The sequence below is a fragment of the Lepidothrix coronata genome, unplaced genomic scaffold (assembly GCF_001604755.1).
Source record: "Lepidothrix coronata isolate B3197 unplaced genomic scaffold, Lepidothrix_coronata-1.0 Scaffold78, whole genome shotgun sequence".
NCBI lineage: Eukaryota > Metazoa > Chordata > Aves > Passeriformes > Pipridae > Lepidothrix > Lepidothrix coronata.
In genome coordinates this window covers 393,551-420,475 of record NW_016690258.1, presented here as the reverse complement: position 1 = coordinate 420,475, position 26,925 = coordinate 393,551, and the positions used below count along the sequence as shown (strand labels likewise).

Here is a 26,925-nt window from a genome sequence, read left to right as displayed (position 1 = left end):
AAATCTCCCCTACAATTGCATGGTGTGTTGAGTACACTACCATACAAAAACCCCTGAGACAAATCACTCTACTTTAGCCTCGATTCCTCTGCCCGTGTCCAATTAAGCAGTTTCTTAGGTGCAGCCTGCATACCACTGCAAGAAATTAACATTTTTCACAGTTTTTAGGTTTACCCGGCATCCTTACCTTGGAGCTGCTGGAACCACTGCCGTGGCTCCCTGTGGAGGTCCCAGCTCCATCAGGACCTCCTGCTTACAGCTGTCCCTGAAGAATTTATAGCCTAAGCTGTAAAGGATGGAAAAGGAGATAGAGGGGTCATGTAGCCCCATTCCTGCTGAACAGTCACGGAGCTCCTCCAAGCTGATTTAGCTGATAGCGGTGAGGAACGCTGGCAGGCAGGTACCTGCCCCAGGTACCCACCCCTGCAGGCATGTCTTCACTGATGGAGAGGACTGCAGTACCTCAGGGTGATGAGCAGGAGGGTTTTGTGGTGAGGACTGGGCTTTCAGCTTGGTTGTTATCTGTTTGGTTGACTTAAGTCTGGCTTTCATAAATAAGTAAGGCAGCCAGGCTCGGAGTGTCTGGTCTATTCTCCAAAGAAAACACATGCTTGGCCACAGTGCTGTGTGTTTTGGATTAAGCAGGCCTGAATTTATTTGTGAATATTAATATCTGTGTACTGTAAAGCAGTGGTGGAAATCTGTGCTCTGAAAGTTAAGCTGTGTTCTGTGGGTATCTGGTGCTCAAGGATCTGTATCCCTGATGGGATGGAAGCTGGGGGTGCAGGATCAGCCCTCATCAGCCATACCCTGCCATTTGCTAATGCTTTAAACCTTCCAAAAGCTTGATTGCTGTGTCTGGGTTTTCCCTTTTGCAAGAGGGCTGGATATCCCTATGAATGCAGCATGATTGGGTTGAAGTGTGTGGGTCAACAGGATACCCAGGTTAGGATGCAGGATGATCCATGTTCTCTGTGCACGCTGCTTTGCCATGTCTGTAGAGGAGCAGGGCCTTTGGGGAGCTTTGGCATGTCTGCAGTGTAGTTGGCTTGTTACGTGCAGTACTTGTGTCCTGGCAGCCCTGAGCTCTGCTCAAACAGAGCTCCCAGAAATCGCTGCCAGTGGTACGTACTGTGGCTTTGTCAATGACAAAAATACCTAGTTCTTGAGAGAGTTACTTTGCATGCAGAGTTACTGGTGTATTTTCTTTTGCTTGTTTGCCTGTAAAAGAGGGAAAAAAAACCCATAGATTTTAAAATAAACCCATTGTTGTTGGGTTGTGAATAAAGGTGTGTTAATCCACGGGGCTTGATGTATCGGTAGAGACCTGATGTTATAATACAGAATAAATGTGTTTGTAGGAAAGCACCTGAAAAAAAACCCCATGCCCTAGGTAACACGGCACAGTTTTAAAAATCAGCAGCAATTTTGGCTGGAAGCCTGCAGGTCTGAAATGGGAAGCATTGCACTGCACTTGAGTAATATAATGAATTTTTATACAAAGTGACTTAAAATACTTATTTATAGAAGATATACTCAGGGACTGGAATGCAACTACACTAACACTTAAAATATTCCTGGAAGAGTTGTATGGCTGATTGGTGGTTTTTTTTTCCCCAAACTCATATTTTCATCTCTTCCAAACGTTTCCATAGGTGTTTTGGACAGCTTTTTCCTGGCGTGCTGCACCCCTGGGCTGCTGCTGGCAGATTGGGAGAACCAGCATTCCAAGAGGGCTCTGTGCTGAGTGTGTGTCCCCCACCACCCGAAACCTGCTGCTCTTGCCTGGCAGTCCCAGAGCAGGATGCTGGGGGGGCTGTGATCCCCTTCCCCACCTGGCCTGGGTCCCTTACCCCAGGACAGGTGCAGCTGTGCATTTACCCTTTGTTGCCAGAGGAATTCAGCCCTTCTGCCAAATACCTCCTTCTTCCTTTCCTGGGATGATCCCGCCTGTTCCCCTGTGAAACAGCCCTTTCCAGAGTCCTCGCTGCCATGGGCTCTCCTCCCGTGGCTTGGGGTGACCACACACACACACACACTTGTCCTCCTCATGCACTCTGAGCAATTTGCTTTATTTCTTTTGTTTCCCATGTTTGCTGCACTGGCTTCACCCTGGCTTTTCCCATCCTCCTAGTTTCTTCAAAACTGGGAACATGTCAGGTGCATTTTTATCAACAGAAAATCCCTAAGGGCAACTCTTAAATAATCCTCTCCAGGAAGAGGAAGCCAGAAAGGTTGGGGGAGAGTGTCTATAACCACCTTATCGCTTGCAGCCTCGAGACCTGGCAGGGGTTGAAATCGATGTGTGTGTTGCTCCTGCAGAATAAACAGCCTTGGGAGGACTTTGGCAAGCGGAGCTGGAGCTGTCTTTCCAAGGCCCTGGTATAGTTTGCTTTCTGGGACAAAGACTACTTAGACATCTGGATTGCATTGGGGATTTTAGGGGAAAGATAAATTATTAGTTTGCTGTGAATGGAGAATGACTCTGATTGCTTTGTAAGCGTGCTTTCACCAGCTCGCTGCTGCACGGGCTGAATCCACGTTCTCCTGCTTCAGAAAGAGAAACAGCAACTGTGGAGCTGTTTGCCATGTCCTGGGAAAGGGGGGGGCTGAGCAGACCTTTCTCGACCTTCTGGTGTGCTGAGAAAACATGCTCATTTTATGGGCAGTTAATTTATAGAAAGTTCCTGTTTAAATTTCCTCCAAGGGCTGTAAAACCGGAGGACAGCTGCACGCATTAGCTGGCTAATCAAACACTGCTCACCCCTGGCTTGCCCTCCCCTTCCCCTCACCACCACTAACTTTGGGCTCCCTCCTAGGAGTGAGTGTGGCAACTTTGGGAAATACCCTCAAAAACTGTCTGGGAAGCTGCTCTGCAAAGGTGTGGCCAATGCTCCCGAGGTTTGGGGTGTCCTTGCTGAGCAACAGGGCTGGGCTCTTCCTCAGAAGTGTCTGGGATCAGTCAGGTTTTCTGTTGTGTTCTCCCTCCTTTATAAAGGCTCTGCTGTGCTCTCTGCCCTAAGGAGTGGTGCTGCCTGCCATGGAAATAATCACCCTGGGCTGAAAATAAAAACCTGGTTCGCATTTTGCTTCTCTTCCAGGCGTGGGGAAAACTGTGTTTGTTTCCTGCTGCCTCCTCCCTCCTTTCCCCAAAGACTGCAAATGAGTAAAACCTCATAGATTTGTTTGCAGTTGTGTGTGAGTTCATTTTTTGGTGAAAGGAAATCGCTTTAGGTGGGTGCTGGGGCACCCGAGACCAGAAGTCTGTCTGCCTTGGCTCCCTGTGGCAACCAGCCTGGTAGGATTTCAGTACGGGTATGTGCTCTAATAAATTTGATCCTAATAGCTAATTTTGATCTAGTTTGACAGAGGGGTTGGAAACTTAGACAGTGAACTCCTGAGAGCTCCTCAAAGCTGCTTTTTCCTCTTCTGGCAACAAGCAGGTTCGTGTTCCACCCTTTGCTATAATTGTGCTGGTTAGTTTTCCATCACTATAATGATGAAAAGGAGGAACTTCCAGCCCATGACCAGGGCTGAAAAACAGAACTACACTTCTGCTCCTGCCCTTCCAGCAATATCTGCTGTTGCTCTGAACAGCTGTCCTGCCTGCTCTTCCAGCTGCCTGTGCTCATCAGCTGTGGGAAAGGCAGCGGAGCCATCACCGTTTTGGAGAAGCTGCTGAGTGTTTTCACCCTCACCTCCCTTGTGTTCTAGGGGACGGTTGACCAGTGCAGAAAATTACTTCGGCTGAGTGGCTGGAGGCTGTAGAGAATTTTCTGGAGCCCCTTGCTTTATCTGCCAGGAATTTAATAGAGGTATGATGGCAGGAATGAGCAAAGGTGAGCACATAACACCCGTTAAAAGTTCCTGAACCTGCAAGGGCTCCTGCAGTAAACCCCTTCAGCAGATTCCCCGATGTGATGCAAGAAAACTGCTGTGCTCAGGGCCTGATATCTCTTAATTTTGGTTAAACTGGGGCCTGTTTCCCTTCCTTTAAATCTCCTCTGCAGCAGTTGGGGAAAAAATGCTGCAGAAAGAAATGCCAGGAATGTGAACAGCAGGTGGGGACTGGCAGATGTACTTATCAATCACGACAGGCTGACGAGTGGTTTATTCCTCTAAAGAGCTACTGTTTGCCTCCGGCTTGGTTTACTCCTGTCCTCTGCAACTCCCTCCAGCCTCTACCGGGGTTCAAGACAAGAGCAGGGTAGTTTTCCCAGTTTTCTGGAGCATGGCATGCTCTGTGCAGGACTCCTTGCTCCAGGAGGCGAAAAGAAGGGGGAAGGCAGAGGCAGACCCTAGAGATCACGCTAGAAGGGTTGCAGCAGCACACCTCATCAATAATGTGCCGTATCTCAGGGATGGGCTTTGGGAAATCTTGCTTCCATGGTGCCCAAACAGAAGGCAGACTCGATTAGTTAATTGAATTTGCTGCACTGTTGCTTTTCAAAACATGACTTCATATCTCCAGAGGAGTCTGGAGTTATTTCTGTGGACAAAACCCTATTGTCAGGTGGTGATAGTTTGAGAAGATCACGAGTGAAAAGACTGTGCAGCTCTGGATTGCAGATGTGCACCTGTGGAAAAGGGGAGCAGGCTCCTCTGGTCTTCAGGGGGTTCAAAGAGATTCAGCTATGGTTTGCTGTGACTGCTCCTGGTTTTTTGAGCACCTTTCACTTCATATGGAAATGCTGTTCTGTAGCAGGACAACCCAATTTACATGAAATAACAGGCTGAATGGTGAAAAGGCTTTATCTGTTGATCTCTAAGCAGCTATCTGGGTGTGTTGGCAGTGTGTGTTACAAGTCGAGCAAACCTGCCTCAGGAACTACATTATGGATGCTTTTCCCTCTAAGCTTTAGTTCCCACTGCTGTGCTTGTGTTGGAAGAGTTGTGTTATCCCAGTGCTTCTGATCCACTCCAGTTCTGTGCACTGGTCCTTGGAAAGCCCAGAAGAAGATACAGGCTTGTAAGAGATGTTATTAGACCTCTCCTTCGATGGCTTGCATGGTATTTTGCCTGGCTAATTCAGCTGGTGTGGATAATGTTGTCTGCAGTGCTCTGGGGCACCCATCTCCAGTTCTCAGTGCTTTACCTTAGTAGGGACGCTGCTGATGTAGATAGTTGATATCTTTAAGAAAATTGAAGGCACTGCCCTGAGCCCTCTTACCAGTTTTTCTTCAGATTGTTTCTTGATTTTGTGAAAGAGCAGTGGAAGAAAGGAATAGCTTTCCCAAGGAAGGAGCGCAGTGAGCATAAGGGAGCAGACACTGCCACAGCACAAAATAAAGATCTCGGGAACATTCCTTTTTGCAGCAGCAAAACGCTCTTTTCAAACTCTGCTCAGAGGGCACCACCTTGCCTAACCGGGGCTTGTGTTTGGAGGTGCTGCCTTCATGTTTTAAAGCAGTTTAGTGTCTGGAGCAAAGGCAGCAGTTGAGGCGGCGATGGTAATCGCAGTGCCATTTGCATTGCTACCTGACTGCATTCTGCCTAGCACCTTGTCCTGGCCTGTGGCCTCCGGCGTCCTGGCTGCTCCCTCTGCCCCGTCCGACTCCACAGTCCTGCCCAGCTCCCAGCGGGAAGTGGGTCAGCTGGTGTGAGTAATGTTCCCATGGAGCTGCCTGCAAGGGGAGTTATCGGGGTAGGCTGGGCCGGAGCAGGGCGTAGCAGCAGCAGCCAGGGAACATGCACGTCCAGATGCCGTGAGCCCCACAGCACATTCCCAAGGAGTCACCTCCCAGTTGCCGTGATTTAGCCGGAGCTCCCTCTTGCAGGACTTCCCCAAATTAACTCCCATTTGGAGTGGATTCAGGCTCAAACTTTAGCTGCCGGGGCAGTTTTGCCTCCGCAGGGCTGCGTGGGGCAGCGGTGAGTGTCTGGGTGACACCGGTCACACCACGGTGAGTGTCTGGGTGACACCGGTCACACCACGGTGAGTGTCTGGGTGACACCGGTCACACCACCTGCCGCAGAGACTGTCTGACGCTGCAGTCGAGTTTAACTCCTGAACCGAACTGCTGGCACTGGAATTTCCCATGCCGAATTTCCCATGCTGTGTCCCTGCCTCAGGCTTAGTTTCAGCTTTTCAGCAAAAGCAGTTCAGCCATTTCCAAGAGTTAAAGGATTTTTAAAAAGCTTTAGGTTGTCAGTATTTAAAAACCAAGCGGCCCCTAACTGCTTGCATTGAGAGATGCTGGGACTGGCACAAAGGCTGGATGGAAGGCTGGCAGCCCCGGGCTCTGATTGCAAATGATGTGCCATCTCCTCTCTCCCAGCAAGATGTCCTGTATCTTATGGATCTTATCAGGTTACAGGCGTCTGAAAGGCTCCCAGTTCACCAGTGCTTTGTAGACTGGTTTTCACAGATCCTGTCCATCCAGGACCTCCTCCACTCCGGGCCGGGCCAGAGGGGCTGAATCATTGCTGGGGGTGGGAGGGGGTTGCTGCCACTGCCACCACTGCAGTGCTGGGAGCAGGATTTAGTCTCTCCTGGGCTGCTTGCTGACAGCCATGGAAGGGTGATGGGCTTGCCTGTCTCTAAGGCAGAGAGAACAAGCTGGAGTAGGTGTGGAGAAAAGAAGGGAACTGTGGTGCTTGCTGTGACCAGCTCTCAGACAACCTTAATTCTCAGGTATTCTGACTTTTATAGGTCATTATTTGCAACCTTGAGGTTTTAGGTGTTGCCTGTGTGACCAAGAGCAGCATTGTATACTGTTGGGAGGGGGGTGAGGCTGAGGCTCAGCCTACAGCAATGAGCAAAGTTCCTGGTTGGCATGAGGTCTTGAGGAATAACTGAGGGGCAGTGGGCAGTCTGGCTGCTGCTGCCCTGCAGTGGCAGGCATCGCTGTTATCTTCGGAAGCTTTTTTTTCCCCCATTTTTTTCTGTGGAAGGTGTCTCAGTTCTGTAACCTGGATTTGTTTGCTCTGAACAGTTGGCTGTGGTGATGCTGTGGAGCAGACAGTGTTGTGCTCCCTGATCACAGAGCTGCTAAGCAAGTGCTTGGTGACTGTAACTAGTAAGCCAGGTTATTTTTGGCGTAGTGTCTCTGCTTTATAAGGGATGGACTGAGCTGCTAAAACCACATTTTTCCACTACCACCCATTATGAAGCTCAGAAAAGGCTCAAGTGCTAATCCAGAGTTGTGCTTCAGAGGTGGGCTGTTGTGGAAATCCTGGCTGTGGTGTAGTTGATTTTTTATTTTTAAACTTTGAGCCTAGTCCCTCCAGATGAGGAAATGGTGGTTGTGACCAAGCTTTGTACCTGGCTCAGCTGAATGACTTGTAAGTCCCCTGCCCACATCTGGACCATTCTGCATCCTCCAAGCGCAATCCAAGGTGCACCTCTATCCTGCAGGACTGATCTCAGCTGGTCCCTGAACCTGCAATCTTTTAATATCAGTGAGCCAAGGAAATACTATATAACCATTGAATTAAACAGAAGCAAAGCTTTGGTGCACGTCATTGGGTACCTAATTGCTGCGCTTGCCACCTGGGGATTGGAATTGCTCTCCCGCTCTGGAGCCTGAATGGGACATACTGTGATAAGCAGTTTAATTGTTTCCCCACATCTGCAGCAGCTCTGTAAAGAGAAGGCAGCCTGAACACACCTTCAGAGCTTCTTGGCCTCTCTGCAACTCCAAGGCTGCCTTTTTCCTGCCATGCTTGAGTATCTCTCTCCATACAGCCCTTGTGCTCTCCCTAAACTGTTTTATGTTCTCCTGTGCTCTCTGGTAGCAGTGAGCCCTCAGGTTTTTCTGCAGAGTGTTGCAGACTTATTAGGATATAAGAGCAGCCATGGGAATGTGACTGTTAGCAGCAAGGATAGTCCAGTGGGTACTAGTAATGGGATCTTAAACTAATTACCGGGATTTGGGCATCACATTAGTACTGAAGGTCAGGCGAGTGCTGAGCCGAAATCAAAGTGAGAGGGACTTGGGGGGGTGGATTCAGAAGAAAATGCTTAGAGTGATTAAGGACAAATGCATTTGTCTGCTGTTACATGCTCTCGGGAACACCGAGAACTGTTGTGGGTGGCTGCTGGGCTGGGAGGTTGGTGGTTGTCATTTCTTTCCCGAGGTCAGCACAGGCTGTGCCTGGGGCTGGGCTCTGCTCTGCGTGCCCCAAGGCAGGGAGGATGGTTCTATGGGAGCAGAGCTCCAAGTAATGGAAATATGGGCATAGAAACACAGGATTACACAGTTGGAGTATGCCTAACCTGGCTAAGAAATGCAGGCATGAAGAGGAGCGTGGCTTTGAGTGCCCAGATCATGTGTGTCAGCAGGAAGAGATGATGCTTGACTCAGAGAGGCTCAAACTGTTACAAAACCCAGCTGAGTGCTGGTTTAATTTTCCTTGTTGCCTCAGAATGGCATCTGACTGTTTTCCTGGGGCATACATTGGAACTCTGATGACTTTGCCCCCATTCTTAAGATTCTTGCAGAAGGAGTCATCCTGTGCTCCACTGTGTTTCCTTGCACTGTGAAAGAAGTTGGTACAGAATCTGTCCCATCTTATTCCATTTTTTGTCTCTTTATAACATAAAGTCATATTTTAATCTGCTCATTCCTGTTGCCACAGCTGTTGCCATCTTCCGTGTTGGAGTGCAGCTGTGAGTCCATGCTGCTGTCCCTTCACAGCCATCTGGATTGTCACCTAGGAATCTGTGGGACACAGTGTGCTGGGAAGGCAGGGCACAGTCCTTGGTCTGGCAAGTCAGAATAGACGGATGAAGCCTGTGCTCACACTATTTGAAATACACTGTAATCTGGGTTTTTTCCTCATAAACAGGTAGGTCTTGCTTCCAATACCTCTGACCTGTACAAGACAGAGAAGGGAAAAATTACTGGATTTTTCTGCTGTGGCTAAACCTCAGGACCATTTTTTGAGGTCTGATACCAGACACCATGCCAGCTAGTTAACTGTTGCAAATGAGTTACACTGCTCAGGCTCTGTGGCTGCTTATGGAACAAAAACATAAGTTTTCTTTGTCTTGTCCTTGCAGTCTCTCTGCTTCCCCCTGTTCCTGTGATTGCTCTTTACCCAGTTTGTCCTTGGGTCCCAGTTTTAAATAACTTGTCTGGTGGCAGTTTGATCCTATTTTTAAGTCCTTTGGACTTTCTTGTTAGTGGAAATTTGGGTTCAGGGAATGGCAGGATGTTTGTGTTGGAATTGCTGCAGGGGGATTGCTGGGAGCAACCCTTGGAACTTCTCTGACATGTGAGGTGCTGTGCTGCTCACAGAAGAGCAGGTTACCCTGCACAGTATTTAGTCAGTCTGCTGGCTTTGTGCTGTCACGGTTGTTTCTGTGGCCCTTTTTGGCCAGATCCTCAGTGCATGATTCCTGGTGTAAGGAATGAAGTTGAGCACTGTGACTGTATCCATATGGATGGGGCAGGGTGTTAGTGTTTAAAAAAAGCCCTAAATCCCACTGATACTCATTACAGTGAAGAAGTCTTGTCTCGCCTTGAAATAATTGAACTTGTCTCTTGATTTCTCAATTCCAGAGCAGGGTGGGGAGAAAAGCTGGAGCTATCTCTGCATCAGTGGACCTATGATGAGCAGCTCCAGTCTTCCCTGCTCCTGGCTGAAGCCACAGAGGCCATGGTCAAAACCAGATGAGGGTTATTTTTTAATTACAGACTACAGGTAAACAAGATAATTTAGCTCAAATATAATGCAGTGAAATTAATGCAGCAGGAATGTGATGCAGACTCTGTTAGTGTCTGGTCTTTTGAGGTGCTCATCTTTGCTTTTTAATTTAAATCAGTCTTCCTGCACCAGAGCAGTTGGGAAGCAGATGGACCTGTGAGGCCATGCACTGTCCTTCTGCCTTGGTAAGCTTGTGGTGTTGGAGATGTGATGCTTTTGGATATACTGTGTGAAGGCCAACTTGGGCCAGAGGTGACTGTGAAGAGCAGACAGTGTTGCTGATGCAGTGCAGCCCTTTGCTCCTGGTCTCTGAGAGGAGGAGATGGAACCTATAAAAATGTGCACTTGCAGGAAGAGGTTGTTCATTTGATGGCTTTTGGTGACTCCTGAATTTCTGCAAGTTTAAGGGAATGCGTTGCCCAGCTGGAAACTGCTGATCTTCAGGGAGTTAATTCCTCCTCCAGAAACTTCTCTGCTTCTGTGACATGGGAGCAATGCTGCTTCATTTCTCAGCTTTCCCATTTTATGGTTGATGGTTAAAGTTGGAACATTTCTATCTCGTTCTGCCAAGAAGTGTTTAGAATAGTTTTCATGAGAAACATTAGAAGTTGGAGGTCCATGGCTGATGCCCTGTCTGCTCTGCATCAATCACTGGGGGGTAAATATATGTAAATGAAGAGCTATGGCTGTCTTGCTAGCTGAGTAATAAATCAGGGCTGAGCAACTCCATGAAGCTGAATCTTTAATGCCTTGGCTTGGAGTTGCAGGGTGGGGTGGTAAAGCTGATGGAACAGCGGGATGTTTCTAAACAGAATGTCCCTGCCCTTAGTTACGCTGCCACAAAGAACATAAATACTGCTGCATACGCAACTGGAGTGCTGAAAATGGCTTTTTGTTGGTGCTGCTTCCCTTGGTTCCTGTCTCCGCTTAATGTCAGCTGTTTGTGCTTTGCCTCCCCTTGGTAGCAGCAGCAGATCCTGTGCCTGGCAGTCAGGTCCTTGGCAGGTGGGGGAGAGATCCAAAGCCTTGCCTTCCATTCCTGTGCTCAGTGCCTCAACCCTGGTGCTGTGACATCAACCTGTAGGAAATTATGGTGCTTGAACACTTTTGAGGACCTCCTCGAAATATTTCATTATCTGAGGAATTTTGTGGAATACCCAGAAGGTGATTATAAACCCTTGGAATGTGGCTGCGTCTCCGCAAAGCACTCCAGCCAAACAGCATTTTGAGGTGATTCTGGAGTATGAAATCTCCACCAAGACTTTCTTCTTTTCAGATTTGGGTTTGGTGCCCGCAGCCCTTGGGCTGTGTGTTCCTGGCACTGGAGGATGCCCTGCCCAAGCTGCCCACACCCTGGTGCTCCTACTTCAGTACCATTAAAGCCAGCACTTGCCTGGTGGCCATGGTGCAAGTGTGTCCTAAGGAAGCCCAAATGCTGTTCTAGTGATGAAAAAAGCATGTCAAAACACAGGCAAGGGTCCTGCCGGATATGTAGCCTTGGAAGGGTTTCCTTCAGAAGAGGATTTGGAAGTTTGATCAAGTTTGCTAAAAAGTTGATTTGCAGAACTGCTCTGCCCCTCAGTGTGTCCTTCACCCCTCTGGTAGTTTCTGCTTGCTAAGTTGACAGAAAGAGCTTTATGCCTTTTTTATTCAAAGCAAAACAAAAAAATAACAAAAAAATATAGGCAGACAGGTGGGAGTTTTGGCTAGAAGGATGGACCAAAGCTCACCTCACTCCCCTGTGTGACCCGTTCAACATGTAATGTGCTCCAAAAGCCAAACCATGGCAGAAACTCCAGATTTCCTGCCTTGCTGGACCTGGGAGTTTATCCCTCAGGGTCTTTGTCTTTTTGTGTGGACTCTAGTACTTAATAAGACAAGATATCCCATGGAAGCTTCCTCTCCAGTTAGGATATTCATTGTTTCTCTTCCATGTGGATTCTGTGAAGCCTCATAACGGGTTTTGTTCAGCCTTTAATTCAATTAAGAAATCAAGCAAGAGATGTAAATCTTTTTAGGCTCATTGGTTTCAGTGCTCATGACTACAGCTGTAGAGAACATCTCCTGCACGCTACAGCTGAGCAGCTTAGGGAGGGAGTGTTTTTCCAGGCTGAGATTTCAGGTGCTGCTGGAGGCTTGGGGATGGCTTTGTCCCTTTGGAGCATGGGGCAAAGGCTGCAGTCGCCTGTTGGTGATGGTGGCTTGGTTTAAATCTGTTTCTGAAGCAGCAGAAACCTGCTCTTTGATAGAAATCCACTTTCCAGCTCGGTGACTTCTACCAAAGGTCATTAACGGGTGTGAATTAGCCTTGGAACAGCTGGTGGATGGTGAGTGATACCAGGGGACAGGACGCACAGTGGTGACTGTCACGCCAGCTGCTCCTGCACATGTCCTTTGGTGCTTGCTGGGGAACAACCTGCCTGCTCTGAAAGACAAGATCGGGCTCTCATGCCTTGTAGTCCTCGGGTTTGAAAAGTGACATCTTGCTTCTTGTGTTCGTGTGCTTTCTTGCCTTGTCACTAGGTGCCTCAGCTGCCAGCCCCGTGTCCTCTGTCCTGGCTCTCCCACGGGGTGGCTTCTGCTGAAATGCTTTTCTGCAACCCCATAGTCTTCATTGCAGAATGAAAAACAAACAAATTCAGCATGATACAAAACTTTCCTTACAAGAGAGAAAGTTGGAGTCAAAAATCCCTATTTTATCTTGGTGCCTTGAGTTCTGTTTTTTACTAAATCTTGGAAACTTATGAAGGGTTTGTATGTGAGTGCGTGTGTGTATGTATATACACACATCTGTTGTGTTTATCTTCAAATATGCATTCTTATGGCATTTGTATGGAAGGATGTCTTAGTGCCATCTTTTTTTTTTTTCCATAAACTTTTGTCGTTTAATTTCCTGTGGATTTTAATACTAGGTTTAGCTTACATTCCCTTAAACATAGACTTAAATGTTAGGATTTTTATATACTCTCACTCTGTTTCCAGACAAAACCAGGAGTTATAAGCAGAGTTTTTAGGGGCTTGCTTTGGCTGGAAACCCAAGCGAAGCCAGAGCCACTTTACAGTGTGTGCCCTGAGGCAGGCAGGCCCTTGCTCTGCCCTGTTGCAGCTGTATATTTAGCCTATATGCCCTTTCCAGTAACAGCCGGGAGAAGATGCCTGGGGAGGAATGCGAGTCATCATTTCCCTGAATGCCATCCCCGGGATCAAGTGCTGCTTGAGCCAGAAACGCTGCCTTGGTAACTCTGCCTTCTATAAAATTGTCCTGTCCCACCCCTTTTTTTTTTTTAAACCCACAAGAGGTTTTAACATTCATGTTCACAGCCCCGTTGGGTCCTTGAGAAAACCCGTTTTGTTTCAATTTGAGCTTGATTTGGTTTAGTTTGGCTTCTGGTCTTTTTATTGGAGGAGAGCATGGGCTCTTGTTCCCCATCTCCCTAGTGCCCCAGTGCATCCCACATTGTTCTTTCTCAACTTCCTCCAGGAGGGATCCATTTTATACCTTTGATTCCCATTACTCTTCTCTGCTAGCCTTCCTTTGAGGTGGGGCCTGCTCACAGGACACAAGAGGTGTGGGAAGGCACTGCTGAAGGTGTCCCCCTGCTTTGGCTTGTTGGTGGATGTTTATATCCTAATTTTTCCTGGCTGCTAGCAGCAAACAATGGCAGTTCTACCTGGCTGCGATGTTTGTAATTACAGGGGAAAAATGATCTCTGAGGCCTTCTAAATAGTTGGGAAGATAATATCTGAGTTTCCTTTCAACTGAATGCACTTGAAGATACGATCTGAGTTGGCTGTCTGGGAATAACAAAGTGGAGGAAGGGATTGATTGTGGTTGCTGAAACTTTCATCAAGGAGTCAGAAGTGATGCCTGGCCAAAATTTGCAGCTGCCGGTCACTGCTGCGGGACAGGCCCAGCCAGACACTCGAGGCACGGCTTGAGCACAGGACAAGTAGCACACACAGGCTGCAAGGGGCCACTGGAGCAGGATGGGCAAGAAGGGGGACATCTGGATGGTCTTGCAGCAAATCTGTCAGGTCACTGTGCAAGATGCACAGTCAAGAGGCACTTGTGGGTACCATACTCACTCCTCTTGCCTCCCCAGGGCTGCAGGAGGCTGGGGAAGGTGCTGCCTCTAGAAGTTTTACTACTTCACTTTGCAGGGTAAGTGTGCTCTGCAGGGAAGAAAAAACATGCTCCGTGTCCAGCTGGCAAAAGGATCTGGTGTCCTTTGTGCCTCTGCTGCTGCTCTGCATTGCCCTTCACGTGTACCTCTGTAGGAGTGCCCCTGGCCGAGGGTTTTTGGGGCTGCTGGGGCTGCTTCCTCACCTGCACAGTCCTTGGTGGAGGGAGGGGTACTGAGAGCATGTCCTCGATGCTTGCCTCTTCCAGGGCAAGAAGTCTTCCTGGGAGTGGAATCCCCAGCTGGGAAGGGCAGTACAGTAGCCCAGCTTCTGGACAAACAGATGCAATACAGGGGAAAAAAAAGAGAAATTATACTTTTCTCATCTTTTCTCGCCATCTCAGAACTGTAGTTTTCAAGCAAAAGATAAAAGAAGTTAGCAGAAAGCTTCCTGTCAGCTACAGGAAAGTTAAATATCTCGGTGCTTGCTCTAGCAGAATAAAAGCCACTGCGAGGTGTCTGTGGCTGTGACCACTTCCTTCACAAGCGTCACAAAGTTGCCTGTGAGACTTGAGAGCAACAAGTTGGTGACAGTTCACAGCCGAGTTCCCCATCAGCAGGAGGGTGCTGCTTGTTTCGCTGGCCAGCACACATTTTTAGCACGGCTGTTTCGAGTTTGTTTGGGTTTGTTTTTTCCCCCTAGATTGTTTTTCAGTGTCAGGGTTTCCTGTTACTGACACCAGATGTGCTGGAGACGAGCAGTGCAGAAATACAAGAAGGGACGAGGCTGAAAAAGGCAGCTCTTTTGTGCGTATGTCCTTTGGGTTGGGTGTCACTTCTGTTGGGCTTTTGGTGTGGTGACAATACATGGTGGGCACAGCTGTGCTAGAGCCTGTCGAAATGCAGTTTTAGGGTGAAGAATTGAGTACAGCTTGGTTGGTACCTCCTGGGCTGATGGTGTCTGGGGTGACCAGCTGTTGATGTCTGTGGGGGGCAGAGGGTGGAAGGGGCTCCTGGAGCCTCAGGGAGCACTGGTCTGGAGCTCCCCAGTCGGGCAGGTCTCTTGCAGTCTGATCTCTGCTGCTTTGGTTTTGATGCACACGTGGCTGTGAGCAGGCAGCTATGAGTGCAGCATTAAGCCAGAAACTTGTACATGAACTTGCCTTTCAGTGAGACATCCAGCCTTAGTGTAAAGCCACCATCCCCACAGGTGCCTGGTTAGTGCCATGCGGGACAGGATGCCATCACTCTGAGCACTGCGGAGCAGGGAGTTAGTTTAAGGTGAATCTTTCTTCCTCCACCTGACCCATTCCCTCATGGCAGCTGCTTGCCCTTAGTCTGTGTGTGACCAGTACATCTCTGTGTAGCTGCTCTGCTGTACATCCCTTTCCATAACTCATCCTGGGCACAGCAGAGTCTGAAGCCTGGATCATCTGTGAATAGTCATCTGGAAATAACCCCCAGAGCCATTTGCAGCAGTTCCCATAGCCCATAACATAGGCTGTTGGAAGGGCTGCTGCCTTTGTTTCAGGGTACGTCCGGAGCGGGACAGGCACAAAAACTCTTACTGTTTCCTAAATTTCACGCTCCAGAGTGTTCTTTGTCCATAGGATGTCTCAGGCTAACATGCTCTTGGTCTTGATGAGACTTTATCTGTGAGTTCATAACTTGGTGGTGGGCTGCTCTGCTCAGACACGCTGCCTCCAAGCTGTTTCTCCCTCCTGCCCCCCTCCCAGGCTACTTTAGCCCAGCGCAGACGTGTGTGGAGCACCAACGGCCTCTGCCTGGGCCGTGCTGCCAGGCTGGCACCAGGGGTGCCTGCTGTCGTGTTTTGGACCCGGGAGCACAGACGGCTGAGTGCCATCTTTGTGTGCCTGGCCGGGGACGCTGGATTTCATCATTCCTGCTGCTCTCTGCCTTGACACGCAGGCGCGCGGTAGTTGACGGGACTTGCCCAGAGATCCTCCTGTGGAAACACGCACAGGAGATCTTTGCAGAGAAAAAAAGCTCTTCCCTGCTCTGGAAAGTTGCACTGGCTCTTCTTAGCCAAGTCTGAGTTTGCTTCCTTAGAGAAAGGCCACTTGTTTAATGCTTCCTTTAATGAGGATATTGGTAAATAAGCAATCAGGTAAGTGGGATTCGTCCTAACTCCTAAATACCTTCTTAACTGGAGTCGAGTACTGCACAACAGTTACTTGAGCTTTCTGCATGCTGGGGCTCAGTGGCATTAATATGCTGCTGGTGATTAATTACCACAGCCCAGTGATGTGATTGTGTGCTTGAGCAATTGGATTAGACGCAGCTGGAGGGAGACTTCACTTTCACTGGTTCTTGCCGAAGTGGTGCCGTAATCGGCCACAGAGGAAGAGTGATTTCTAGGGCAGCCACGCTGGGATGCTTCCCCTGGCCCTATGCTCCTGGTTCTGCGGTGGGCAGAAGGAAAGGTGTCTGGGAAAATGCGTGCCTGGGAGTAGCTACTTTGTCCTGCCTTCAGTCCTTCCCTTCAGTCCCATCTTGTACCTGCACTGTTCAGCATTCCTGGATAATGAAGGTACAGCGTGTCCTTACCATGTCAGCAGGCCTTGTAGCTGCACGGAGAAGGAGCAAGCTCCAGCATTGCCTTGACAAGTCAGCATCATATCAAGTGCAGGATCATATCAACATCACCAAGCAGGCCCAGTTCCATGGCTCTCCGATGGGGGGTTTGGCACTGGAGATCAGGAATCAACCTTGGCACATGCACTGAGCACTAGGACTGTAGCAGATGTTGATACTGACTTTGATGTTTCATCCAATGCTCTGGAGGCTCGAACTTGAGACCAAAAGAGCTCTCACAGAAGTAGGAGAATAAAGAGAAAGTCAGTTCTTTCAGAAGATCAGATGGAACAAAACATCCTGAAATTCAGGACTAACCTGAACCTTTGTGTTTGTTCTGAGAAACTGGGCAGTGCAGATCCTACTGAAAGGAGGAGCACAGTGCCGTGTAGAGAAGCTAGGGTGGTCTAGCCTTCCATTGTAACTGGAAAGTGCTGTCTTAAGTCAGTCAGCTCTATGGCCTCATGCTTCTCAGAGATCAGCAGAAAAGTGCCTGCAGAATTCCATCTGTGTTTGGGCTTTGGCCCTATTTTGTGGGAAACTTGTGTGAAATGTTGAGGTTTTTGCTTCCAGAGAGCTAAAGCTCTGTGCCTGTGGACAATGGTCCAGAACACAGACTTTTTCCACATAAAACTAGGATGATCTCTTAAACAAAGTTGTCAGGGTTGTGCCCTTGGTAGTGCCATGGGAGATGGTGTGGGCTCTCGAACTTGGCAGAGGCACCAGGCAGGTCCCCAGCGCTTGTTCCAGCTTTGCTGCAGGTAACATTCACTCTGTTCTGCAGCTGCATCCAGACCCACAGTGCTGGTGGCCAGTGGACTTGCAGAGCAGCACTACTGGCTTTAGGCAGTGGGTCTCCTATCCCAAAAAGCATTCTGCCTTGCAGTGAAAGTCCACGTGGATCTCAGCACTGCAGGGCAGTGCCATGTACAGCTTTACGGATATCTGGAACCACCCTGCCTTTCCTCCTCAGCGCACACTGTGAGAGGCTGGCAGTGTTTCAGCTTCTGTCCATTGTGTGGTGAGGTGGAGCTGTGTTAAGAGATTTTTATTTTTTTTTGTTGGTGCAAGTTTGTTCTCACCTCTTCTGTTTGTTCTTTGTTATCAGCTACTGAATTCTTCCTATACCTCCTCCATGCTCCACTTCCATATGTTGAGCCAGTTCTTCTGTAGTTCCCCTTAAAAAGAAACCTTGAATTTTGCGACCTGCAAGTGTCACATGAGCACTTAATGGCCAGTTGCTGGGCCGAGGGGCATGTATTGGACAGTGTTTGTTGCCTGCTCTGATAAGCGTTTCTGAAATAGGTGATGACTTCATCTTCCTCTTCTGCTCACCACGGATATCAAGAACCAGCTCCTTTCTGCCAAATACTCCTCTTTATCCAACAAAAACACCCCAGGCCAGATCACGTCATTTGACTGAGCAACAAAGAGCTGCACCACACTCACGCAGAGCTCCAGAGCAGTGTGACAGGGCAAGGGCAGGGGCTGGGACTGGCCTGAAGATGTGGTGCTGAACCTCTCTGGGCATCTTTACAGCTCCATATGGTTGTGGGCTGGGTCTCAGTGTGTCTGGGGTGCTTCTTCTCTGCTCGGGTGTGGCTGCTCAGAGCAGCAGTGAGAGGCAGCCATGTTTCCCTGATAGTATCTCAACCCTGCAGCAGCCATGATTCTGCTGCCACATTCCTCTCCTGGCTTCAAGACTCTGATCCTGCCTGTACTTGCCGTACATATCAGGACTTTCCAAGGAGCAGGCTTCCGGAGAAGTAGCTCGTGGACAAAGCATCATCACAGCATTGGCCATCTCGGGGTTGAATGGAGGGTGAAGGTGGTTCTTTCTGCTTTTTAAGGCACAGTGTGGGGATGGGAGTACCCTGATTCCTGCTGTGATGATCAGTGGCCTCCTTAGGACCTCTTGCACGTGTGCTCCATCTATGTAGCTCCTTCACATGCCCTGTTGAATATTCTCCTCCAGACATCTACCGGTCATTTCCCTGCTGACATCACTCTAGGTTCATCCAAAGCAAACTGATGTGTGTCAGATCTTCCTTTGACCACACAGGGAGCTTGTAGGAGAGATGTGCCCTGTAGGGAGTGTGACTTGTCCTTACCCTCCAGCTACTTCATGATGAGAACCTCTGGAGAGGCAGCTCAAGCACCTCACTCTGGATGAATACCACCACATACTGGTGGTTTTTCACCCAGAGGGTGATTGAGTACTGGAACAGGCTCCCCAGGGAAGTGGTTGCAGCACCAAGCCTGTCTTGAGCTCAAGAAGGATTTGGACAACGCTCTCAGGTACATGGTGTGATTCTTGGGGTGTCCTGTGCAGGGCCAGATGTTGCACTTGATGATCCCAGTGGGTCCCTTTCAACTCAGCATATACTATGTATGATTCTGTGCTCAGTTGCCTTTGGGACAGCCTGGCCTTGGCTTCCCTGTTGTTTTGTCTGGTGTATTCCCATCCCAGTCAGCTCAGACAGTTGGAAGCACAAGAGCAGCAGGGAGTGGGCTTTCTTGTGGTGCTGGCCATCACACCAGCCACCCTCCCATCTGCCTTGTGGTTCTCAGCAGTGTTATTCTGCCTCTGCTGTCTCTTTTGCCTTTTCACTCAAGGCAGGTTTTCCACAACTGACAGCGGTCAGGTCAGATATCTGCCTCGTGGATGCCGTAGCCAGAGGTTACATTTGGCTCATAATTCCTACTACCCACAGCCTCTTTGCCAGCTCCAGCAGTGCCCTGGGCCCGTTACCTCGGGCTGGGAGGTGTCAGCCCCTCTGCATGTGGGGTTTGTTGTGAAAGGCCCATCGAGGGGTGCAGGTCCTTGCAGGCTGCCGCTCAGCTTCTCTAGAGTGCAGGCTTTAGGATGAGCAACCACATCTTATCTCTCCTATTATTCCTAGAGCCTGCTGTAGTAGCCTTGGGCTCAGGGGCCTGCATGGGCAAACCCTCTGCCTGCTTCTGCAAGCCCATGGGGGCAATACACCCTGTCTGGCCACAGCACAGCAGGTCAGCTGAGTCCTGTCATGTTGCTCTAGGAGCTCTGCAAGGGCAAGAAGCAGTGGGATTTCCCTTCCCACACGGTCTGGCTCCGGGGTCTCTTGGGACAGCCTGATGTGCATCACACAGCAGAGACAACACGGGCTAAAATAAATCACAGAGCCCTGGGAGCCAGTGTTTAGAAGTTGGGCTGGGTTTGCTCTGGGAATTTGGAGCCACTTCTCTCTCCAGCCTGGAAAAAAGGAGTTGGTTCAAGGCATGAGTGCCTGGCCTGTGAAAGCCCAGTCCTGTGTGCTCCTGGGACTAACACCTGCTTGTCCATGTGTTTGTCCACCTGTCCTTCATAACCCACCATCCCCCTTGGTACAGCAGATTGGTTACTGAGGGCTGTGCTGGCTGCAAACTAGAATGCCAGAGTGGACAGTACAGCTTCCTTGGGGTCCCAAACAGTTCTGTCCTGTTCCATGAATCCATTGGTCTCCTGCAAGCAGGCTGTGAGGAGGAACATGGTGGCACAGATCTGTGACTGTATGCTGTGGCTGAACATGGTCTGGAGGGAGAAGCAGCTAGGGAAGGGAAGGAAATAATGCACCAAAGGAACAGAGGAGCGAAAGATCTGTGATCCAGGGGAGCAGAGAGAGTGGGGGGGAGCAAGTGAAAGAAAAACAACAGAGGGAGAGCTGGAGATGTGTCTTGGCAGAGTGAGGGGACAGACGAGCTGTGCGAGCAGGAGGGAGCTGGATGGCGCATGGAACAAGGTGTGTGCATAGCTCATTCCAGTCTGATTTGGGGTGTGTACTGCTGGCCCCCCGATCAAGTCTAAACATTAATACCAAAAGCTGGACCTGAGAGGAGACCTGGCTTGAAAACCAGGCTTGTGGGTCAGAGGAGCAGAAACATGTCATGCATCAATCCATCAGGATGACAGCTTTGGAGTTCCAGGGTTTTCTTGGGACCTTCCTACTGGGCAACTGGCATTTAAATCCACTAATGTCCCAGCCTGACTTCATCTTGCCTTGAGAGGTCAGCTCTTAGCACTGTGCTCAACCTCAGCTTCATTTGTATCTGCCCTGTCTCCCTACCTGTGGCTATCTCAGGATGCTGTGGCTCCAGAACAGCAGAAACACAGCTATGTGTGTGGAAAAGCAGGAGGATCTTGTTTCTCTGGAGATGCTGTACATCAGAGGAGGAGCTGAGAAACTCTTCCTCTCTTTAATGGCAGTGGCAGCTTGCAGTTAAATCAAAAGCTGAGGCACAGACGGTTGCGTGGCCAGTATCCTCTGCCCATTGCAAGGTCTGTGTGTGTTGGATGGATGGCTTGGGTACCATAATTAATGTGCTGATTGGGTTTCCCATGTCTAACCAGGTTCCCAGGACTCCTAGGATGAGGCTGCTGTGAAGGACTGGTGGATCCCCTGCCTGCGCTGCCGTGCCTGCAGATTCCCTGCGATCCCCTTTCTGGCTGGAGCACCGTTACCGAGGCTCCTGGGAAGAATGACTGTTGGATGCCTACTGCAACCCCCTTTCCTGGGGAGGACTTGGCTCCCCATGCTGCTGCTGGCAGCCTCTGCCCACTGCCACTGGCCCAGCGAGCCGGCAGAGGTGGTTCGGGACTGGGAAAACCAGCTGGAGGCCTCCATGCACTCCGTGCTCTCGGACCTCCGGGAGACTGTGCCGGCTGTGGTGGGCATACCGGACAGCTCTGCGGTGGTGGGACGCTACTTCAGAGTCTCCATCCCCACAGATTTAATCGCTTCCAATGGAGAAGTTGTCCAGGTGAGAAACGCCATTCCCTGAGGGCTCATTTTCAGTTATATTCATGCAGGAGTCAAGTGAGCCACCCCATTATCGACCTGGGTCATGAGGGTGGCTGCGAAGCAGCCTTAATGTTTTGTAGGACTACGGGAGAAGGATTTTTATTAAAAAATAAAAGTCTCACCTTATTGCAAAGTTCATTTCTCTGTAACAAAGAGGGGAAAGTTCTCAGGGATGACTAATCAGGTTTGTTGGCTGTATTTAAACTCAGATGCTCTGCCCCTGGAATGATGGGCACATCTGTAAGATGTTGCCTCAGGATCCAGGGAGCCGCAGATTCCCTGGGATTGCTGGTGAGGCTTGGGGAGTTTGCTTCACTGTGGTAACAAAACATGGCCAGACAAACAGACTCTGTCCTGCCAACAGGGCTCTGGGCTGCCTGTGACACAGTCTCTCCTGACCTTGTCCCTAAGTCCTCTTGGGAAAGATGGGAGCCTTTCCCCCTTATCTGACTTAAACCTCACACTGCTGGCACTGCAGGCACCTGAAAACTGAGTTTTGGAATCAGTCCTCAGTGCAGGAGTGTGTTAGAATAGCCCAGAGGAGGGTAGGGATGTGTCTGAACACAGGTGTGCTCATTGTTAGTCCTGTCCTGGGAGGGTTTGTTTGGATCATGTGGAGTTCAAAAAAATCTGTTCTTAAAAAACAGAACTACCTTCCAAAGAGCAAAATTGAAAATAAGTTTTAAATATCCATTTTTAGAAGCATTATAACAGGACAAGCTTCTGGAGTGTCTTGGAAGATCAGAGGGAGATGGAGAGCAAGTCAGGAGCAAGTCTGACAGCTCAGCCTCTGCTTGAAGGCAGGTTTGGTTTAGCTCTGTGTACTGTCACACAGTTATCCCAATCCCGGTACGTGGTCCTGCTGGCTGTAGCGAGGGTGCTGGGTGGGCAGAAAATCCAAAGAATGCAGCTGTTACTGACAGAGGGTCAGACAGGGAGGAGGAAGGCATGGAAGGAGTCGGGGAAGGGACCAGAGGAGTTGGGGAAGGGGCTGGTCTGGTCTCAGTGACTCTGAGTTGACCATGACCGAGGTCCCTGCCCGGCTTTACCCGCAGCCTGTTCGGAGCACGGGGCACCTGGACAGCACTGGGCTGCCAGAGCCCAGGCAGGTGTGGTGAGCCCAAGATCTCATGTTACAGAAATGATAACTTTGGTTTGAGATTTTGCATCCAAGTGGCTTGTTCTAATGTTGTCTAATAGCTGCTTTGATGGCAGGAATAATTGTCAGTGTTTGTGTAACACCACAGCTTCCTCTGTCGTCTTTTCCTGGCACAAAAATCATCTTTGATAGCTCCAGTGGATGCAGGAAAATCCCGATGGATTATTTCCACCCCACCTGATGGCTTCAAACGATATTTCTGCCGTGTTGGTGTGAGGTGTGTTGGATAACACCAACATACCTGGAGAGCCTAGAATGGACTGGGCTGGATCAGGACCAGCAGCTGCTGGTTGTGTGTAGTTCAGCATACTCTGGGAGCGATTTTCACGCTCGTCCCTGGGCTTACCCATGTGCATCTTGCATCTGTTCACCTTGAAATCGATTTTAAAAGTGCAGCAGGTTCTCACTTAGCTGCTGTCTCTGGAAGGGCTCTCCTTGCAGGGAATGCATGTTGGCTGCTGAGCACAGCTGACCTTTGCTGCAGGGATTTGATTCCTGGCTAGTGAGAACTGCGTAGGCAATTTTGGGTGCTGAGGTGCATTTTTGTTTTACTGGAAAGTTTCACGGCAAATTGCTCTAGTCTTTTTCTCAGGCTGCTTTGCCTTTCTCAGCTGGAGCAGTAAAAGCACAGTACTTCTGGATCTTGCTGATGTACTTAAACCCTGCTGAAAAATAATAAGGGCTGTGCCCTCTGAGATGGGTCAGGGTTTACAATGAGATGTGGTTGCCTATACTTTTTCCCCTTAAATTTCGAAGAAATTTGCTATAATTTTATTTAAAAGAAGATGCTGAGAGTTGATGTCCCCAGACTCCCAGGAGCTTCCCACTGGAGCCTGGAGAAGGTGTGATTTGCTTCATTTCTAGATGATTCCCGTTGATAGTTTCTAGGATTGTGGTGGTGATCGGCTTGAAACTCCTTCTGAGATCCTCTTGCTGCTTGTAAGCAGATTCCAGCCATCTGTAGACAAAATACTTTTCTCTGCAAACTTGGTTGTGGGATGGAAACAACGCCAGGCATGTGCAGCGTGGTGGAGGAGTGCCCCGCAGGCATGCACTCCTGCACAGTCAGGTATGTGCTCCTGGGAGCCATCACCAGTGTTTCCCTTCCACCCCCAAAGCTGCTGGGAGAACAGGTGAGATTTTATGGTTAAGGAGAAAAGAAAGTTTATTCTGATGTGCTCGAGCTGCACAGAAAAGAAGTAGAAAAACTACCATGTGTCTTAATTTTGGAGTCTCATGTTGCTGAGAGCCAGCTGCCAGCAAGGCGTTGTGGCCATGGTAACTCCCTTCCCCTGTGTCCCCAAGCGGGTGCCTTGGTCAGGCATTATCGTGCCCTCTGAAGGGCAGCTGCAGCTTGCAGGTATTCCAGCTGTTGAATTTGGCAGCAGCTCAGTCCAGATGTTGTCCTCAAGCTTCCTCACTACAGCAAGGCTTCTCGCCACAAGATTGCTCTCCGGCTGTCTGAAGGTGTCTAGGAAACTAAAACTCCTTGCTGTGCCTTCCCAAAAGGCACCTTGCAGCCCTTTCTGCCATGTTTGACACCAAAAACACTGGCATTTTTGAGAGGTTTGGGTTAAAACACCCTGTTTCCCTGTGTCATACGGCCCCCTTGCCATGCGGATGGGTAGTGTGAGGGTGTGCAGGTTCCCACTGGCTCCTGGCAGATGCTGGTTGGGACAGGATAACCATGGGCATTGGTGCTGGTACCCTCACCAGTCATCAACTCCTTACCCCATTTGCACTGAGGACTGTGTGGAGTCTGACCTGTTACCTCTCAGCTGTGTCCTGTCAGAGAACAGATCATGCTCAGGTCAAAGACCAGCTGGATTTCCTGTTCCTTCCACTTCTATTTGAAGCTACTCCAGAACTTGGCTGCTCTGATTAAAAATGCAGCTTCTAGCCTAAATTTAGGGGTGGCTAGAAATATTTATGTGTGCTGCCCTTTAGCTTAAATCGGTTCTACCTTCATAATATTTACTTCCTTTATGTATTTATAGGTGACAGGCATACTCCCTATCTTGATTTTATTAGGTTAAACAAGCCAACCTCTTTAGTTTTTTCTCATAAAATAAGCTTTCTTTCCCTCCCCTCAGCTTTGCAGCTGTCTTCTGCACCTCCTACAGCTTGAGTTTATTTTTCTTTGTTTGCATGACCACAGCTATACAAAACACTCTAGATGAAATTTTACCAGAACCTCCTATAAAAGCATCAAAACTTCCTTTTCTCTTCTATAAATAACCTTGTTTGATATATCCTCCGATCATTTGCTTTTCCACATCTGCTTTGCTTTGGTTTGGACATCTGCCCATCAGCTGAAATATCCAGGTCTGTAGTTTTTGCTGCTTCCCGTTGTTGAGGTCCTAGAAGAGGATGTCAGGCAAGGTGCATGATTTGGGATGGGGGCTGTTGCAGTAAGCCTGGCTGTCCTCTCATCCCGCCAGCCAAGACACAATATCCCCACAAGGATACAATACCCGCAAGGAATTGAGCCCTTGCATAGTCTCTGATATCCTAAATGCATATGCCCACAGTACATAAAGACATGCAATTAAATGGCTTTTATTTAAAGATGGATCTGTAAAGTATGCTGGAAGGAGAGAAGCTCCTGCTGTGCACTGCTTCCCAAGACAACGCATCCCTGCCAGAGCAGATTTGCTGTGTCTTCCTCAAAGATCATGTAAAGCTGCTGACCTGTCTTCAGGCTGGTGGTGTTTGGTGTGGGGCTGATCCCACGGAGCAGGTCTGCTGTGGGTTCGTAGCCGATGCCAAGGAGTTCAGGTGAGCACAGGCTCACCATTCCCGGCTGTGTCTTGGCCCCTGATTAGTTTGGGATTTGAAGTGCACGGTCTCACCAGCACTTTGTTGGGAAAACACGTAAAACACGTAGCAGAGGCCCCAAGAACCTCTTGCTGTGAGCAAACATAGCTGCTGGCAAAGTGATTAGAACGACTGAATTCACTCACTCAGCTGACATAGGGCAGCTATGGAGCAGGTTTGGAGGTTATCAGAGTACTGGATATCCATCTGGGAAAAAAGGAGTCTCGCTCTCATTGAATGTTTAGGTTGGAAAAGACCTCTTAGATCATTGAGTCCAACCATTAACCCAGCACTGCCAAGTCCACCACTAAATTTTCCAAGCAGGAGCCTAATTTTCCGATGGTTGTTCTGTGTGCTGTCTGTTGAAGTGGCTTTTATCAAACATCTCTGCTCTCATCAGACGTCAGGGACCTTGATTTATAAACAGGATCCACAGGGATTGGGTTGCAGGAGTCCTGACATGGGTATCTGCTGTCGGGGCTGTGCAGTTCACCTCAACCCTGCTCTGACCCCAAAGTGAAGGGCTGGATGTTGGCAGCCAGCCTGCAGTGCCAGGACACACTTGCTTTCAGGGAAGAAAACCACAAAATACTGATTTTTTTTTTTTTTCCTCTTGCAGTGATCTTTATTTCAAAGCACTTTAACTGAATGTGAAATTTATTAAAGTGGCATTTCTCAAAGGAAGAGGAGAAGCAAAGAGTGCTCCCGAGGGGCTGTGTCATTAAGTTGGGTATCTTAAAAGGCTCTCTGTGTCAAAGCATTTGAGCTTCACCTCATCCCTGGGGTCCCTGGTTTTCTTGGACTAACTGGGGGTTGTAGCAACAGCCGCTATTTACAGGGGAGCACGCAGGGATAAATGACAGTGCCTGGAACAGGTCCAGGCAAAGGAGGACTTGGGCAGGGCTTTGCTTAGCTGCCACACTGCAATCTGAGCAATGAGATGAGCTGATAAGATTTCTGTGGGGAGGCTTAGGGGGATGCTTATCTTTTTCCTGCAGTGAGACAGAGTCAGGGAATTTGGCATTTTTAGTGCGTGCTTAGTAACAAGCTCTGAATTTGGAGGAGTGGAAAATGTGACTCGATCTAATTATAAACTGGATTTTCAGACGGGCCGGGAAGTTCCTTGTTTTGTCCTACTCTTACAGGTTGTTGCTCTGAGCATCCAGAGGATGCAACGGTAATGAGAATTCTGGGAAGGAGCAGACCTGAGACTGCGATATCCGGTCTGCCTTTCTTTACTGTGCTCTTGAAAGCCAGCTTTCCAGCAATCTGCTGATGGCAGGAATAAATTGCCAGGGCTGGTTAGCTGTGTGGTGGCAGCACTAAACCCCCAGCACTTGGCATCCCTCCTTTGTGGTATTTTTGCTTCCCTTTGGCCTTTCGCTTACAAAAAGTTGCGCTGAAAGAAGAGCTCGACTGAACTTTTTTTTTTTTTTTTTAAGCTGTTTGAGGCTTTTCCTGCCCCGTGCTCGCCCCCCAGCCGAGGGAGAAAGCGGGGTGTGGGCAGCCTGTGCTGACCCCAGCCCTGGCGCGGGCGGGCTGCGCCTTCCCGCTCCAACAATAAGGCTAAACAAATCCTTCCAAGCTGCTTGCATGGACCGATGAAAGGAGGATTTCTTGGGACACTCAATGTTTTGTAGTGACCTCCCAGTGAAACAGCTGTTGTGTTCCCTTGCCCAGGCAGAGTGGGACGCTGAATAGTGTCCTTATAGCCAACACAGAGGCGCATCTGGAAAAGGAGCCGTCATGGCAGGAGTATGCGAGG

General features: G+C 49.2%; 1 protein-coding gene across 5 annotated transcripts in view; it reads left to right on the top strand.

Moving 5' to 3' along the window:
• DAG1 (dystroglycan 1) overlaps nucleotides 1-26,925 on the top strand; it is a 49,988-nt gene that overhangs the window by 13,365 nt on the left and 9,698 nt on the right. For 4 of the 5 annotated variants that reach the window (XM_017819963.1, XM_017819962.1, XM_017819964.1 and 1 more), the window contains exon 2: nucleotides 20,734-21,143. In XM_017819963.1, the coding sequence (XP_017675452.1) occupies nucleotides 20,862-21,143 (282 nt within the window). In that variant the 5' untranslated portion in view covers nucleotides 20,734-20,861. Of the gene's footprint in view, nucleotides 1-354; nucleotides 380-20,733; nucleotides 21,144-26,925 lie in introns of those variants that run through there. The other variant, XM_017819966.1, reaches the window with a different exon arrangement.